Source organism: Pempheris klunzingeri, chromosome 1 (genome assembly GCF_042242105.1).
Source record: "Pempheris klunzingeri isolate RE-2024b chromosome 1, fPemKlu1.hap1, whole genome shotgun sequence".
Lineage (NCBI taxonomy): Eukaryota > Metazoa > Chordata > Actinopteri > Acropomatiformes > Pempheridae > Pempheris > Pempheris klunzingeri.
In genome coordinates, this window is record NC_092012.1 from 16918765 (window position 1) to 16935756 (window position 16992).

At 42.3% G+C, this 16992-nt stretch overlaps 1 protein-coding gene across 1 annotated transcript; it reads right to left on the bottom strand.

Moving 5' to 3' along the window:
- Positions 1 to 2082: 2082 nt before the first annotated feature.
- On the bottom strand, positions 2083 to 15148 carry kif7 (kinesin family member 7). Its single transcript, XM_070827561.1, has 20 exons — positions 15084 to 15148; positions 12611 to 13003; positions 12242 to 12439; positions 11739 to 12138; positions 11296 to 11643; positions 10783 to 10975; positions 10508 to 10675; positions 10128 to 10286; positions 9234 to 9379; positions 7892 to 8013; positions 7536 to 7691; positions 7231 to 7436; positions 6797 to 6994; positions 6083 to 6208; positions 5657 to 5833; positions 5360 to 5575; positions 4903 to 5109; positions 3963 to 4161; positions 3576 to 3737; positions 2083 to 2800 (listed from the first exon to the last, which is right to left on the bottom strand). Exons 2-20 carry the CDS (start codon positions 12939 to 12941, stop codon positions 2406 to 2408), a joined length of 4107 nt encoding a protein of 1368 aa, XP_070683662.1. The 5' UTR covers positions 12942 to 13003; positions 15084 to 15148; the 3' UTR covers positions 2083 to 2405.
- Between the last annotated feature and the right edge of the window lie 1844 nt (positions 15149 to 16992).

Genomic DNA, 16992 nt, shown 5'->3' on the forward strand with positions numbered 1-16992 from the left:
TTAAAAACTCCACAGGGTTACTTATAATGCTAAAAACTTATAATGGTATATGTTTAATAGGCCTTAAGAATCAATGGTTTCCATTATACTCTATCCATTGAGGCTTGAACCCTAATGGCTGATATTTAAACTTGGACCTAAAACTAGTTTATTCTCCCTGTACTGTAAGTGTCTCCGGCTGTCCAGATTTGGTGGGATTAGATACATCTCTACAGTACTGAGTGTGAAGCTCAGAAATACCCAGATTTACTGTAGCGTCGGTGAGTTAAATGGCAATTATTTAGTTTTCTATCAGGACACAGGAATCAGTTAGTACAAGACACACTGTAGCCCTCCTCTGTTACACAGGAGTGTTCAGAGGCCTGAAACCAGCCCCCCGCCCTCAGATGAGACGGATCATCTCTGTCCCAGAATCCCATGCTGCTCTCCTTTTAAAATGATTTGAGCCTCATTCAACCCGCTGCCCTGCCCACTGTCCCCCTCACTACCAACACCACCAGTGCTGTTCTTGAACTAGAACGATAAATAAAGGATCCATTTATCCACCATTATTGAATTTATCTATTGCAACGTTGCTTTGTTTTTTTTTTTTCCATCTGTGCCATTACAGTTCTTAATCCAAGGAGCCCACTTCAATGAATTTATTGCTCCCTCCTCTAAATCTGCCCCTTATAACACCCCCCCCCCCCCTCTGCTCTTCTGGCCAGAATCAACAATAACACTTTAAATTCCTCACAATCTTTTTTTTTTCTCAGAGAAAAAGAAGAGAGAACAGAGAAACTGTTGCTTGACCCTCATGGACTCCTGTGGGATAACTGGGGATATGCTGCCTTCTACTGCTCAGATGGTGCGCACACACCCATCCCACCTCTTCTAGGAGTTTCTCTGTTTTCCTGTGGATTAGAGAGATGAACTATGGAGAGATCAACAGAAATAACCTGTTTTGTCTTTACCGGTTTGTCTTTCATTTGTACGTAACAGGAGACTTTAATCATGAAATAAAGAACCAGGATTATTTATGACAAAATGAAGGAAAAGCTTGGATGACAACAAATTGGGTGCCTTGTGAACGCAGATCAGAAAACCTTATTTTTGTTCAGGTTTGACCTCTTGTTACATTAGGCCAGTTTTAATAAAACCATGAGGCTAAATGTTAATAAATTATTAACAATAATAATAATAATGTTGTAATGTTAAATGTATTAAACAGATATTATTCATTATGAATCATTAATCATGCCACCTATTTATTGTTGATGCACTTGGACAAAACTGTTGGGAGTTTAATTTAAGGTCTGAGTGGACTTCAATGCTTTTCCAATACTTGGTTTTAGTCAGATCAGTTGATAAGAAATTTTCCTAAACCTTCACAAGCCACAAGCCAATTCATTTCCCCTGAGGGTGTAAAATTATCTCACACATGTGAGATTAATATACAATTCATGTGCTAATTAGTATTTACAACAGCAGGATAATGCATGTGGGGCCGAGTCAAAATAAACCACCGTGAGTGTGCTCATGGTAATAAAGGGACATGTCTCACTGATGTGTTTTTAATAGTTTTTGGTCAACAGAGGAACTCTACGCCCCAGAGAAATCAGGTATATCAGGGTGTGGCTACACAGCCAGCATTTATGACCAAAGCTAGGTGTCCCATAACAATGGTGCTCTATGGCACAGAGGAAAAATTATATATTAAAGGGAGCATGGTATGCAAAATGCTCCTTTTAATGTCTTTTCAACATATATATGTCCCTGGTGTCTAGAGGCCTTCAGACTACAAGAAAATTCCATCCTTTCTCTTTTCCTCCCGCTCCATCTTTCAGTAAATGTGTGAAAACACTCCATTTAGATTTTAGATTTAGCAGGAGACATGAGCTGTACGCACAGTATGAGAAAATGGGTTTTATGAACATTACAGCATGTGAACATATTGTAGTTGGACCCCAAATGCAAGTATGAGCCTGAAAATAAGCATAATGTCTCTTCACTCTCTATCTTGTAATCCCAGTCATGTGTTACAAGTTGTGGAAGAAATTAGCCTCTACTTGACTAGAAATGAAAACACAAGCCAGACGAGTGTGAAAGACAAAAACATTTTAATATAAAATACTGTAGAAGGTAAAAAGACTCCAAGATTAGAGAACATTTTGTAATAATGCAAATGATCCCTGTTTGTGAGACCATTTACCTACCGGCCAGTTACGGCATGAAATGGAAACATAAACTTTAGTGAAAGTGCTTCATATAAAAATCAGTGGGTGTCTTTGTTTATAAAAAAAACTTTATACACAAGTACAAATAATGAAGTACAAAAACTACAGACAGATATAAGACAAAACATTTCAGAAATCACAGAACAAAAAACTACATAAATGGTCTAACGTCGCCGAATACATTCATTTTCAGACGGGATTCCTCCGTACATCGATGAATGCATTGTTTGAAGTCAGTGGTCCAATGCTGAGGCTGGAGCGACGGGACTCTCGGCGAGACTTGACCACAGGCAGGGCCGTTGGCCCGCCCCACGACCCCATACCTGTTTGAACGACACGGTTAACAGGAGCGTCTCCTGCCGCTTGAAGCCACAACTCCTCCATGACTGCGGGTTCCTCTGTGGGGAGAGAAGAGCGTCTCCACGTGGACGGCAGAGGGGTGTTGACTAGCTCACGCATCTCCTCCCTGGACCTGGCAGGTTTGTCAGGCTGCGCCGTCCCTCTCCCTCCTGGGCTGTCCTCAGGGCAGCGGCTCACCTTCTCCATGCTGCCGATGCCTGCTGGTTTACCATCAGATGGCACAACTGAAAGACAGGACAGGTCAGAAGGACAGACCTCAGTGATGCTAGATGATAATGGTTAAATAGTAAATAAATAGTAATGTATGTAGAGCATGGTGGTTCAAATTAGCCCTACCTTGACCGACTAAACCATTGATCACTAAAACAGGTTTTAAACTTATGTTACGGGCTGAGCAACTGCAGCGATCAGTCAATTAATCAATAAGTCGTTCCACAAAAATTTATCGGCAACAATTTTGAGTCTTTTTTTAATTCCCGCTTCTCTCATGTGAATATTTTCTGATTTTCTTACTCTTCTACAATCGTACACTGAATCTCTTTGGAATATGAACTGATTGATGGACAAATAAGAGAGTTGAAGATGCCATCTTGGGCTTTGAGAAATTGTGATGACACAATGATAATAGACAGATGAACGGATCATGAAAATAACTCAAATCAGTAGGTGCCCTAATGTGCAGTGGTTTCTTCTGCTCCCGTAGTAGGAGGCCCTTACTGAGCTACACGAATGGAGGGGAGCATGGAGATAACGGCAGTTGCTGAGAATCTCTGCAAGGATCTGAGAGACGATTGAAAAAAATGTTAACAAATCTCTGCAAAGTGGATTTGCTTTAGGATATGTGGAAGGATATTTGCAATCAAGTCATTTTATGTGGTAAGAGACAAACTATGGCTTCATAACAAAGATATCTGAAGCTGCTGCAAACTTTTAACACACCAATTATCATATTCATAAATATTAAAAGAAACAAACACTTTGATCTAATAACACATTTACCTTTAGCATTATCCTTCGGCTGGCTGGCTGAGCTACACAGCTCTCTCAGTTTGTTGCTTAGTTCCAGATTTGCCGCCTTGTAGTGGTTCAGCTCCTTGCTGAGATTATGGATCCATCCCTCAAACTGCCTCTGCCTGCCTGCGAGGCCCTCGTCTATTTGCTCTGTGGTGGTGAGAGGACACATCCGTGGGGACATAAAAATACTGTGAATTTCAATAAAATAAAAATGTAGAAGATATGCTGGCAAAAAATAACGACTAAATAACTTTGCCTTTTGGCATTATCCTCACTTAAATCCTCCTATGTGTCATCCTAAAACATGCCCAGTGTAGACCAATGACAGGAAGATAATACTTTTTTGTTTTAAAACATTCATGTGATCTGCACCTCGACACTGTTGCAGTAAGAGCTGTACGCTCCTCTCGTGTTCCTTCTGCTGTTGTGTGAGCCGGCGATCCGTGTCGAGTTGTGTGCGATCGAGGGCGTTCTCCAGCCACTGCACCAGCCTCTGCTGATCGTCTAGTTGCATTTCCAGCTCAGCCAGAGCGAGCTGTAGCTTACGCTCCTCCTCACGCAGAGACACCACCTACAGGACAAACACCAACATTCTTCAAAGGGGTTGTATGTAGTCTCTTAAATAAAAGATGTGTTTTGGGCAGAATGTCATCTTCTATTTCCTTTAAAAGCCTGGTGCACCAGCAGTTTCGGCAAGTTGAAGAAGAGAACGATCTTCTGCTGAGGAAGACTCTTCTCGTGCGCTAAGTGAAAGAGCAGTCAACATCTCCATTTGACTGCTTATGAGCAAATGTACCGACATTTAACAGTGGGGGGGGGGGGGGGGGGGGTGTAACAAGTGGAGGTGTGTAACAAGTGGAGTGCACACAAATTTTAAGAGCAGCGCCATTGACTTTAGTTTTTGTTGATCAATGGTGCAATTATTTCCTACTACCTCAAGATAGCAGAATGCCAACAATGTGCCTGACCACACCTCACTTTAAGACCCAGACCCAGGTAAGCACATTTGCTACTCACGCAATGTGGGCGCTGTGCATAAACATGATAACTACGTCAGTTGGACACTAGCAATGACACTTGTGCTGTGCTCCCTTTGCTCCATGTGTAAGATCAGGCCTAAAAAGTCTGACCCAGCAAGCTCTGATGCTGCACAGCTTTCTTATGGAAGAGTGAACAAATGCTGCTACAACTGATGGAAATTTTGTTCAGTGTTATTGATGTTAAAATGACATTAGTGTAGTGAAATGAAGAAAGTTGTTTAAAAAAGTGCTACATAAGGCAAACAGAATCTCAGGCTGAGCGTGGCACAAACCTTGTCGAAGTATTTGCACAGCAGAGCTCTGGTCTCAGAGGCAGAAAGGTAACTGAGTTTGGCCATGAGGTTCATCTCCCACTGGGAGAGCATACTGGCCGAAGCCCTCAGCTGTCTCTGCCTCTGAGTGATGGCTTCATTCTTGTACTCAATAGCTGCATCCAGAGCTTCGATCGCCTCGTCCAACTGGAAAAGTGTTCGCTCCTCCTAGAAACGTCAGAGGGAACAGATGGACTTACTGGGAATGTGAACATGAACATTCAGGCACTTATTACTGCCTGCCACATGCTTTAATGCTGCTATTGCTACTTGCCACGAATGTCACGAAACACTTCATGTGTTTATAGCACAGAAATACCTTTCTTACTTTGAAATAATTTGATTTCTCTCTAAGCTGTCAAAAACACATTTTATCCTTTGTTCAGAGGACAAACCCATGCCCAGAGGAAGAACTGACCTCAGGTGAGAGCAGGTTACCCTGCCGCAGCTTATCGTCCAGCTCCACTCTTTGTTTGAGCAGTGAATCTTTCTCTTGACGCAGGTTGGAGATCTCTTGGCGAATCTGTTCTGAGTCTTGAGCGCTGCTGCTGCGAAGAAGTCCATTCCTCTCACTCAACTCTCGCTCAAGTGACTCAATACGTCCTGTAAGTGTCACCAGATCTTTACTCAGGGCCTGCAGGGAGGACAAAGGAAAATGATCAGCATTTGCTCGCTCCCTGTGTCACTGAAAAGAGTTGTTTGCGGTTGTTAATACCTGACTGGAGCGGAGCCTCTTGGTCTCCAGGCCGCTGCGTTCCTGCAGCAGAGCTTCTTTCTTGGCCAGGATTTCCTCTCGTTTGGTGAGCTCTCCTTCCAGATCTTCCAGTCCTCTCCTCTGTTCCAGTACCCGCTCCATTTCCTCATCCAGCCAGCGTTTTTGTTCCTCAATCTTCTGCTCACAGGGAGTCAAGACACAACAGCCCATACATCATGCAGAAGTAGAGACACACACACACAAACTGAGGCGACAGCTCTGCTAGCAAAACTCCACGACTTCTTTACCAAAATGACAAAATCTTGAAATCAAAAATAGATGCTGCATTTCAGATCAAACCACTGTGTCACATTTCCTTCTGGGGTTTAAAGGCAGATTGTTTTCTATGAATTTAAAGATAGCACAGCTATAGTCTTCTTGTCCCACCTGTTGCTCTTCCAGTGAGATGACAGAGCCGTTACTGCCGCTGCGTCTCTGCCTCTGGAAGGCAGCAATCTCCTCTGTCTTTATTCTCAGGATCTTTTGCTGCTGCTCATTCTTTATCTCCAGTTCCTACAGAAGGGATGGAGGGGTAGAAGAAAGTAAAAATTAAAGTCAATTACAGGACCAGTATACAAAAAAACCTCTCTTAAATTTTCCTTTAGACGACTGCTAGACTTTTGAGAGATCGCAGTAACATTACATGTTTTCCTGAAGCAATTGCAGAGGGCTCAAAGAGGAAATTGTTGCTTACTCTAAATAAGGACAGATTTTTTTTCCCCTCACACATGAAAATGCAAACATGTCATTTGCGATAAACTGAGACTAGTTTCATCCTAAATTAACTCATTCAAGACTAGAGGCAATGAGTAGAACCAGAAATCTATGGTTTGGCAAACCTCGGCTGTAAATCTACAGTGATACAGGAGTCATAGAACCTTTCTTGCTGTTCTCTGCAACTGCACATTCACACTTATGTTTTGTATTAGGGACAAGCTAGCAGACAGAATTACTTGTGAGCTTGTGGTTTCAGCTAATAGAAAATATTATATAGAATATATTTAAAAAAGCATTACATGATAATGCTTACCTACTGCATAAACAGGGGACACATTTATTTTAAACATATTGCTGCCACCCTGCTGTAGTGGCCTGAGGTACCTTGACTCTGTGAGTTCTGCGTTGCATCTCGGTCTCCAGACGTCGTTTCTGCTGACTTTCCTGGCGCAGCCGCCTTTGCAGCTGCTCCTGCTGCTGCCTCATACTCTGGACACTGCGCTCCAGCTCTAACACACGACGTTCACTCTGGGCAGGCAGGTTAGCAAGACGAGCGGTATCCCTCTGACGCTGACTGAGAACCTAATGTATAACATACATACATACATACATACTTTTAAGAAATTGAAATGTCCAGGTCCAAAAGGTTTCATGTATAAGAACATAAATAAAGAGTATGTTTAACAGTCATCAAGCCAGAACATGGGTTTAAAAAAAGTGTCTTAGCAGCACAAAAATATTCTTTCAGATGCCAAATCGGCATTACTCAATCTCTCCACGTGATATTAGACATGAATACAGAGGTGGGACAGTCAAACCTGAACTTTGCTCTGAGCAGCAGCTATCTTCCTGCGACACTCCTGTGCTCTGGTCTTGTCGGTCACACTGATCTCTCTCTCTTGCCTCTCTAGATCCTGAAGCTGCCGTTGGGCCTCCTGCAGCTCCTGACGCGCCTGCATGGCTTCACTCTCCAGGGCCGTGATCTTATGGCTGTACTCCCTGTTCAGGGCCTGTGCATCCTTGCCTAAAGAAAAACAAAACAAACAATCGGTTTGGAAAAGCACAGATCTCAGAAAATGATGCAGATGCAGCTAAGGAAGGGTAACAAGCCTGAAATTGCTACCTGTTTTTACTAGCTCTTTGATGAGTTCCTCCTTCATGCGGATGGTGACGGACAGCTCCCTGATCTTCTGCTGCGCCTGAAGAAGTCCCCACTCTGAAACGCCCTCAAAACTTTTCAGACTTTCACGCACAGACGTCTCCCCAGTACTGGAGTTGGCTATACAGAGATTTGAACACAACAGATCAGCATGATGGTATAATGAGGAACAAACAGGCAGCATAGTCTATTAGACAGATGTTAAAAGCCTGAGGTTACCCTGACCATAAAAGAAAAAGTTATTTAGTAATTGATTTATAATTCAAATACTCCTAAATTGATTTCTAACATACAGGGGCCTCTAAGGTTGTCAGACTCACATGCTTTTCTGACTAAACAGGGGTGCTGGTCTAGCTCAAGCAGCTGAGTTGGGAGCCCCCTTCCAGTGGCTGCTAGTCCTCCTGACAGGATGTCCCTCTTGGTCCAGGTCAGGTTCACCTGCCTGACAGAATCATAACCATTTCAATATATACATTTCATACACCTGAAATAAAAACATGTTGGAACCATTTATTTTTTTTTACAAAATCTTACTCAATTAAACCAGTTTAATTTAAGAGTTAAATAGAGCAGGGTCGATATAGGTGATGTTAGTCTAGCAAGCTAACTGGAATACACAGTAGAGCTAGTCACTTACTACATTTAAGTTTAATGATTACGCTATTCAAAATGATTAATTATATGAACTGAAATTAGGTTGGAGCGTGAGACTGTACTGTGTGTAAGGAGTGAGCTAGAACAAACTTAATTTGCTAAAACGTCCAGGCATGCACTGAGTTTGATGTAAACTGTGCTATTATCCAAACCAAGTGAACCAGAGTGTCCTGTAACACCAATGCTGTCTGACTCCTCTGTCACACAGAAGGGAAAAGGTACCTGGATTCTAAACCAGACCAGAGGACCTTGCTGGAAGAACTTTTGAATATGCGTGAGAGTGAGAAGGGAAATGTATGAGCAGCAGCATGGCAGTCTCTGTGACCAAACCAGTGGCACCTATTACTACAGCCACTGAACCTTGAACTCCTGTAGCCTTTCTTGACTCACTCCTCTGAGGAATGAAGTCCTCACATTCTTTCAAGAGAAAAGCCTCTTGCCAAGGAAGAAAGTCTGTTACATTGGTGGAAGCCTAACGAGGATAGATATCCCAGCTTGGCCTGGCTAGCAAAGTCCTACTTGTGCATCCCTGGCACCTCAAAAACCATCTGAGCAGCTGTTCTCTGCAGCAGGAAATAAAGCTTCCAATCTGGGCTTAGCCAGGAGCATTTGGACACGCAAACATTTTTGCATTGCAAAGTTCCTGCAGAAACACAGTCAGTCAGTGTGTGTGTGTGTGAGAGAGAGAAAGAGGAAGTCTTACTGCAGAAACAATTGTTTGTTTTTTTGTGAATTTGTGATTTAGTATTGTTTAAACAGCTCGAGCAATGTTCAAGCAATGTAAAAAATACCTGGTTTTGTCCACTTTATAAAAAAAATATGCATAGCATACATGCATAGCATCCATATGTCCTTTATACACGTTGTACAACTACATCTGTTACTTGTGTTAATATTCTCAATTTGAAATACCATCTTGTTTTTTATCCAATTAATGAATAAATCAAAGAAATAAGACTGATAAATCGATTACCAAAACAGCTGCTAGTTGCAACCTGAACGACATACTTGCGTCTCTCTCGGCTGAGGTTGTAATGACTGGCCTCCTCTTCTGTGTCCTGCATTTCTGCTCCTCCTGGGATCTCCTCCTCCTCATCAAGGCTACCATCCTGCTCACCACAAGGCCCATTACCAGCATAGCCCAGTGGACTGACCTGCAACCACACACATAAAACCACAGATTTACAAGCTACAGCATATTCTGGTAAATTGTGTAAAAAGGAATCTAGATCTGTATAAAGATGATAGTAAAAATAAAATGAAATAAATTGACTTTTTGTACATCTTAAAGAAATGCTCGTGGTCTTTGTCAGTATGTGGGTCTTTTTATAGAAAATGGGATTCTGGTGCATTGCTACTTTAGAATGTACTCATTAGGAATGGGCCATGATTTTTGTATATTCATTAATTATAAAAAAATGTATTAGTTGGCATGACTACCATCTTGTTTTAAGTATATTTTCCTCTGTTTTTACCAGCTCTGGGTAGTTCGACCGTCAGGAGCAGAAGATTGATTCGGAGCTTTGAGATGGAGCCAGGTCTGTATAAAGACGTGGGCACAAACAGTCTCCAATTTTTAATTGTTTTGGCAGCCTGAGTCCCATTTCATCCGGCTGATCTTCCCACGACCGTACAGTAGCTAGAAGCAGCCTTAAGTATGGGCCGGGTTAGGTTAGCTCTGATCTCGGCTCTCTTTCCTCGCCCCTCCCGCTGCGGTGCTTGTTCAGGGTGGACAGAAGATATCGTGGGCAGCTATCGAATTAGCGTCTCCTTTAAGTGTGCTTTATAGTTCACATTGACTGTCAAATAGTATTTTTGCTTGAAGTGCACATCTCTAATACTCATCCCATAAAATAGCATGAATCTCCATTTCTTTAGGCTGAAACTCTGTTGGTTGGTTACCTGTCTGTATGTGCCTCCATTCTGACTGTGCTGCATGGAGCCCATAGGGGCCGTGTGTGGCCGCGGTCTCAAGTTAAAGCCCAGGCCCATCAATCCTGGAGTAGTCAGATGACACTGTAGCTCTGCTATCAAGTCCTGCTGCTCCTGCAGCTTATCACTCTGAGAAACAAGAAAGGCAATCAAATAAGCAAGACATCATGTGAGACAACTAGTGCAACATGTTGAAAATCAGTATAATATGATGCAGGCATCGCTGGACCAGGGTTGACTTCTATTACTGCAGGTCAGCTTGGTTAACCTTACTGTGACTAGACTAATGCGGTAAATCATGACAACTGTGAAACACTGCATTAATGGAAAAACATTATTAGAATTGTCACCTGCTGCTTGTATTGCTCCATGGCGTCCTCCAGAGCAGCTAAAAAGTCTGTGTTCTCACTCTCTAGCCGCTGGACCTGTGCTTGAAGCTGAGCGATACTATCATCTTTCTCTCCATCTTTCTCACTTTCGTGCACATGGCTCCACCTCTCCTCTGCAGCCTCTGGATCCTGGGTAGAATTTTCATGACACATTTAAAAACATGTTTAATGAATTCCTTGAGTAATCTGACTGAAACATTTTTAAAAATTGACTTGGGAGTGTGAAAGAGACACACCTGGTTCCTTACAGAGGGCCTTCCTCTCTTCAACGCAACGCTGTCCTCAGTGGAGCTGTTCTCGATGCCACTGTCCGGTCCTGAGGCCGTGGTCAGTCCGCTCCGTTCCTCCTCCACTGAGCACAGCCACTCTTTCACTCTCAGACTCTGCTCTGCAGTCAGAGCTCCTTCACTCTGCAGCTCCCGTAGCAACCTGTCATATATTAGTAGTAGGAAATCTTAAAGAAGGACTTTTTCTTAACACTACATTGATGAAAATCTAGCTCCCGAAAGAAAGAAACCTACTGTATGGCATCAAAGAGAACAATGATGGCCCTACTTTACTTTTTATATTGTGAACTTGTGCACGGGGCACCTATGACTTGTTATTTGCATGGATTCATTCACAAATTACTTTACCAGTCAGTGGTCAAGAACATGCATAATAGATACTATAAGATAATAGTCGTCAAAACTGTCCATTAAAGCCTTACAGCACATTTAAAAACTATGCAGACTAAATGTAACTTTAACCTGTAAGCAGTGTCTGTGCATGTCCTGTAGTGGGCACTCTGGGCTTGCAGCCTGCTGATCTCTCCCTCTCCAAGCCGCGGCCTCCTGTTTGGATCAGCGTGAGAAATGATGCGGGTCTCTGAGCGCTGGCGGTTTTCCAGGGCTCTGCGAAGGGCCTTGATTTGTTGCTCCAGCCCTTCCACCCGATCTGGCTCACGCTTGCAGTTGACCGTCGCCCGGTTCTGAATGTTTCTGGCCCTCGTGGCATAGTTTAGCGTATTCAGACTCTCATCAAAGTCTGAGGAGGATGGGCTGATGCAGGCAATCATCAGTGTTTTTGAATTTCCCCCCAAAGAGTCTTTTAGGATCCTAGATGAAACGAGCATTGAACACATTAAACTGACAATGTATGGCACTGTTAGAATGTTATGCTGAAGTATCACATACACTTATTAAAAATGTACCTTGTTATTTTAGAATCCCTGTAAGGTATGTGAGAGCCTTTCCTCTTGGGGTCCCCCAGTGCCCCGATAACATTTCCCAGTGCCAGAAGGCCGCTGTTAATCTGGATACTCTCCTTCAGTCTCTCTCCGGTGTTCCCCGTCCTTAAGATGCGCTCTGACCCCGCCAGGTCAACAAAGTGGAACTTGGAAGACAACATTTGTGGTCCAGAACTTGTAGCAGTCCCATAAAGGCGAGAGCTTCCCCGACGCTGGTCCATATACACGGTAAAAATGGTGTGTGACCGACTGGAGTTTGGATTCATCTGAGTTGCACCGGTGTGCCTGGCTGTGTTTCCTGACTCTAGTAAACTCAGCACCTCGTCAAGACCCTCCACCTCGCACTCCTTTACGCCACACAAAACTAGGAAGACACATAGACAAATATATTAACTGCAATAAATGCATGAACAAACCATTTAACATGACGCAAAATGCTGAGACATATTAGACTGCTTAGACCATACCAATGTTCCCTTTATCCTCCCTGATGTGGATGTCCTTGCTGGCTGTCTCCACCTCCAGTAAGTCCTTGAACTCCTCTTTGTAGACCTCCAGATAGGAGACTCGGACAGAGAAGTCAGTGAGGTCATTTTCATCCAGCAGCTTGAAGACATCTGCCACAGCCCTGGGGATGATCCCCTGCTCCTCGTCTCTAAAGGAGCCTATAAACACAATTAAAACACACATAAATGCACACAACTGGCTTTTATAGAGTAAAACCTGATTATGGCACAGTGTGTACTTTGTTTAACAAGTACAACTCATGATAAGATAAACAGAGCTGGCAAAAATGGAACTTGTCAATGAAAAAAATTATCAAATAAATAACTTACAAATATTAGCTTCTCCAATGGTGTAAGTCTTGCCTGAGCCTGTCTGCCCATAGGCAAACACTGTAGCATTGAAGCCTTGAAAGAAGGCATCTATGAGTGGCTGGACAGACACAGAATAAACCACCTCTTGACAGCAAGTCTCTTCAAATAGGTAGTCGCATTGAAAGTGGCGGTCATGGCCAAGCGTAACGCGACGCAGCTCTGAGTCCACGGTGATGCAGCTCTCGTGGCAGTGTAGAAGCTCTTTGGGCAGCAGGGGACGCACTCGAACAGCCACTTGCACTGCAGAATAGTCCCCTCTGCCTTGGCCACTGGACACTTTGGGAGACATTTCTGCTGCACCCTTGGAGCTCTTCTGTGTTCCTCCGCTATGTGTGGATCATCGTTGGGCCACTGGACAGAAGGAAATCATCTGTCACCAAAACTGTTTTCAACATCTCATTAATGACCAACAAAGCAGCTCAAGCACACGGTTGTTGTACAGGTGGGCCACACTGCAATATAGCCCAATGTACAAGCATTTCACTTTAAGCTACAGGAGAGGGTGATAGAGGTAAATATATTATTTAATATAGACTCACACTGATCAGACCACTCCACTCTGGATTAGCCTACTGTGCTTTTAGCATAACTTTGAATTTGCCAACAAGCCTGCCTTCAGAAGATCCTTTTCAGGACTGAAATGTCGGGATTTAACAGCTTGTTTCAACAAAACCTCATCTGGTGATAGCACTTCCATGCGTACTTACGAGGTAGTTAAAGAGATAATGAAAGTAATGTTTAAGTCAAGCTTCACGTTGCCTTACACATAAAAGAATGATGCCAGTCTCTTCCACACCGTGAGGCTTAATAATTCAGCTCCTGCATCTGATCGGTGCTCTGTAACGGCCAAAGCCCAGATATCAGGACTGAAAAAGTAAGGTTGGTGTTTCCGACTGATGAAAATGAATAAATAAATAAAACAAAACCATGACGCTAAGCCTGCTCATTGATTTGCAACCATGGCAATAATATTAGAGACACTAACAGCTACCTTTGTATAAATAGTATGGCAAAATATCTGACCAATGACAAAACACTTCATTTCACAGTATGTTAAAGGACTCATTTATATCTGGTTTTATCTGCTCTTATTTATTTTCTTTAATCCTTTTTTGTGTACTTGTGAATATCAATGGAACAGATGTTGGGTTGTTTTGATAAAATGTCTAATTTTTCTAATTTTCATACGTCATGTTTTTTTTAAATTGTGCAGTCGAAGGAATATCAATCAAGCTTATGTTGGTTTATTCATTTTAAGAATTGATTTTATCTGTTTTCTAACATATAACACTTCACTGTGCCCTTGTCAGTCTCAGTTGGGCACATTTACACTTCACAGGGCTTTTTGCATGCACATTTAGACATTAGGCAAGTTGTCCATCTGCAGATGTACAAAGCATGAGGACAGTGCTGCTGCAGAAGTGTGTGAGTGTCACATGTATTAAGTTAATACACTGTTAACCCAAACACGTCCTGGTGCTGCTTCATATTAAAACCTTTCAGATAAAACAAAGTGACACACAGATGTGACTGAACAGTTTTGTGTCAGGACTATTTACACACCACACACGTCTCCCAAAGTGTGATATGGTGCTTTGCTGCAAATATCCACAAACTTAATTCAAACTTTCCAATAAAAAAAAGCTTCTTCAGTGGTGAGGTCCAACTTCTAGGATGAGTTTAGCAAATGTATTTTGGCTAAATGTCTCCACCAGTTTTCTGCTAAACTTTGCTGTATTTTAAACACAACCTCCTACTAACTGAGTTCAACACAAAATAAGAATCATGAAGGTTAACTAGAGTTGACTAAAACCGGGTGCAGGTTCACCTTGTCAGGTAAAGTTAAGGTTAAAATGTTAGCTCGCGCTAGTTTTCCCTCAGTTGTGCTTTATTGTATACATGAGGTAACGTTACCGTTACTTTACTATCAGTAACTTTGAACAACGTGGATTAAACTCCACTAAAACTAAGGAACTCCTTATTCTTTAAAAAAAGGTGGTTAGCTTTGACTACCCTGGTTGAAGTAAAGAGGCTATGGTTGCCGTCATAGTTAACATTGTGAAGTCTCACGGTGCTGTAAAGTTTAGTAACTTGTTAGCATCGGAGGTTAGCTACAGACACCGCTGCCGCTGCTCAACACAGTAAACGAGTTGAGTTTGTTATCCAGAAGAAAAACACACATGTTGGCCTCTTCTAAATCTTCTACACCGAGAAGCTTGCCAGCTTTCACACGCTCCTTTGGTCGCCTGTGTCCCAGATAACTTGAGCTAAGCTAAAGTTAGCCTGTTAGCCTGCAGTCCGAACAACAAAATGAAAACATGGGAATGAGGCTGGAAGTCGTCATCCAGGAGCGCTCCAACATTTCCCTTTAATAGACAGCCCGCAGTGCCGGGGCAGGTTTTCACACACAGTAACAGATGACACAACTTACTTCAGTGTGGCAGAGGTTACACCGTGGCTTTGGGATAACACTGGAGTGTTTTTGGAGAATGGAAGTTGGAGGAGGAGGAGGAGCCCGAAAGTTTGGGCAGAGTGCTGGGTGTGGTCTGCAGAGAGCATCATGGGTGAGGGGCACTGACCCAGCATGTCTGCAGGGCTGCTGCAACTCATCAGGGAGCCACCAGTCACAGTGAGCAAATGTGCTGTGGGGATATTTGATAACTTCTGAAAACAGAGCACTTAGTGTAATCTTTTTAGATTTACCAGAGCAAACTGCACCACAGATTACTGCACGCCTGATCTGTCTTCCAATGCAGTGCTCTATCAGCCTCTGAATACAGCTCCTTCCATGTCATTGCATCCACGTTAGATATCTTGGTTAAGTTGAGTCTGCAAAGATTATAATGACTCTCATCTCTAGATATGGCTGACCCAATGAACATAAACTTGATCAATGGGAGAAAGTGTTGACTCCTTCAGTCGGATGCCATAAAACACATTTTTGATCCTATTTTAAATGCAGAATCCTGCATTTGCTCATGCTAATATTTAATAATCAGAGCTCCCTTTAGTTGCATATATGGATTTATTAAAACGACCAAATGCAGCATATGTTTTCTTTTCAAGTTGCTCTTGCTCTGTCCTCATGGTATAGATCATTTACCTGTCCTCTGTATCTGTGTGTAGGTATTTCTGGATATCATTTGATCTCACCTGCCCACGCCGTTCCTCTGTCTAGTCCGTCAGCCACCTACCAGCTCAGCGGTTTGGTGTCCTTTATAGAGCGGCTCAATTACAAATGGCCTCACAGCACCTTTACGTCACAAGCCACAGAGCGTATAGATGCTTCTATACTGTACTTCTGTTCCAAAAATAAATCTGTAAACGTTTGACAATGACACCATGGCACATACAGTACATACACACATACAATAGTCCAAAGAATAATTGTGTCCATTTTAATGTGTGTCACCTTGACTGCTGCTGTTTGAAGGTTAGGCGTCTTTGCTGATCAATGCATTTGTTCTCTATCATGACACTTCATATATGTGTATAAGTACAGTTGCTTGCTGTTTTTTGACCAAATGCCCGTCATTGAGAGCCTGTAGTTTAAAAAATGACAGCTATTTGTTATGGACTTCTACACTTTCTTAGACCTTACAAACTGTGCAATATGAAAAGAGAACAATGATGTTGATACGATAAAAAAAAAAATCAAGATTTCAATGAATTTTAATATTCAGGTAGTTTTTAAAACTATAAAGATATATCACTATGAATAGTGACAGAATGATCAGTAAGACTAGCCTTCATGCAAACAGTGCAGTCACACCAGCACTCATTAAAATAGACTGATTTTTCCCTATGGTTGCTCCAAGACCTGTGAGCAAAGGTTATTTATTTGAGGCAATTTCTTTCTCATCAAAATAGCCTTAAAGATTAAAAAGAAAGAGTCCAAAATAACAAGCCAACTTATATAACTAATTTACTCGTGAACTTAACTGACTCGTCCCCTAAGCATGCACAAAATACAGCTCCATTGACATTTACACAAGGAGAGGACACAATCAGAGTCTCTGTTTATTGGACCTGCTCGACATTCAAAACATCTTCACCGACAATTTCCCAGAACAAAATGCTTTGAATAAGGATGATGTAACTGTGGGAATGTAATTATTGATACACATACCCTTTCTCATTCTGAACACACAACAAAGGCAGATGCGGCCTGTTTGATTATAGTGACCCAATAATAACCAGTTGAGAGAAAAGGTTAAACAGGAAAAATGTCAAAATCCATCTAGTAGTAAATGTGAGGGTAAAAAGGAATCACTTTCCTAATAGGTTTTGACTGCGCTGTAGTAAGCACTTCTTTGAGGTACCTTGTTTATTGCTTATCA

Excerpts from the sequence above, each read along its gene's own strand:
- kif7 (XM_070827561.1), bottom strand. The coding sequence starts at position 12,941 with ATGTCTCCCAAAGTGTCCAGTGGCCAAGGCAGAGGGGACTATTCTGCA. Across the intron at positions 10,676-10,782 it reads GGCCCTCTGTAAGGAACCAG|GATCCAGAGGCTGCAGAGGA; the intron begins GTGTGTCTCTTT and ends AATTCTACCCAG. Across the intron at positions 5,110-5,359 it reads GTAACCTGCTCTCACCTGAG|GAGGAGCGAACACTTTTCCA; the intron begins GTCAGTTCTTCC and ends TGACGTTTCTAG.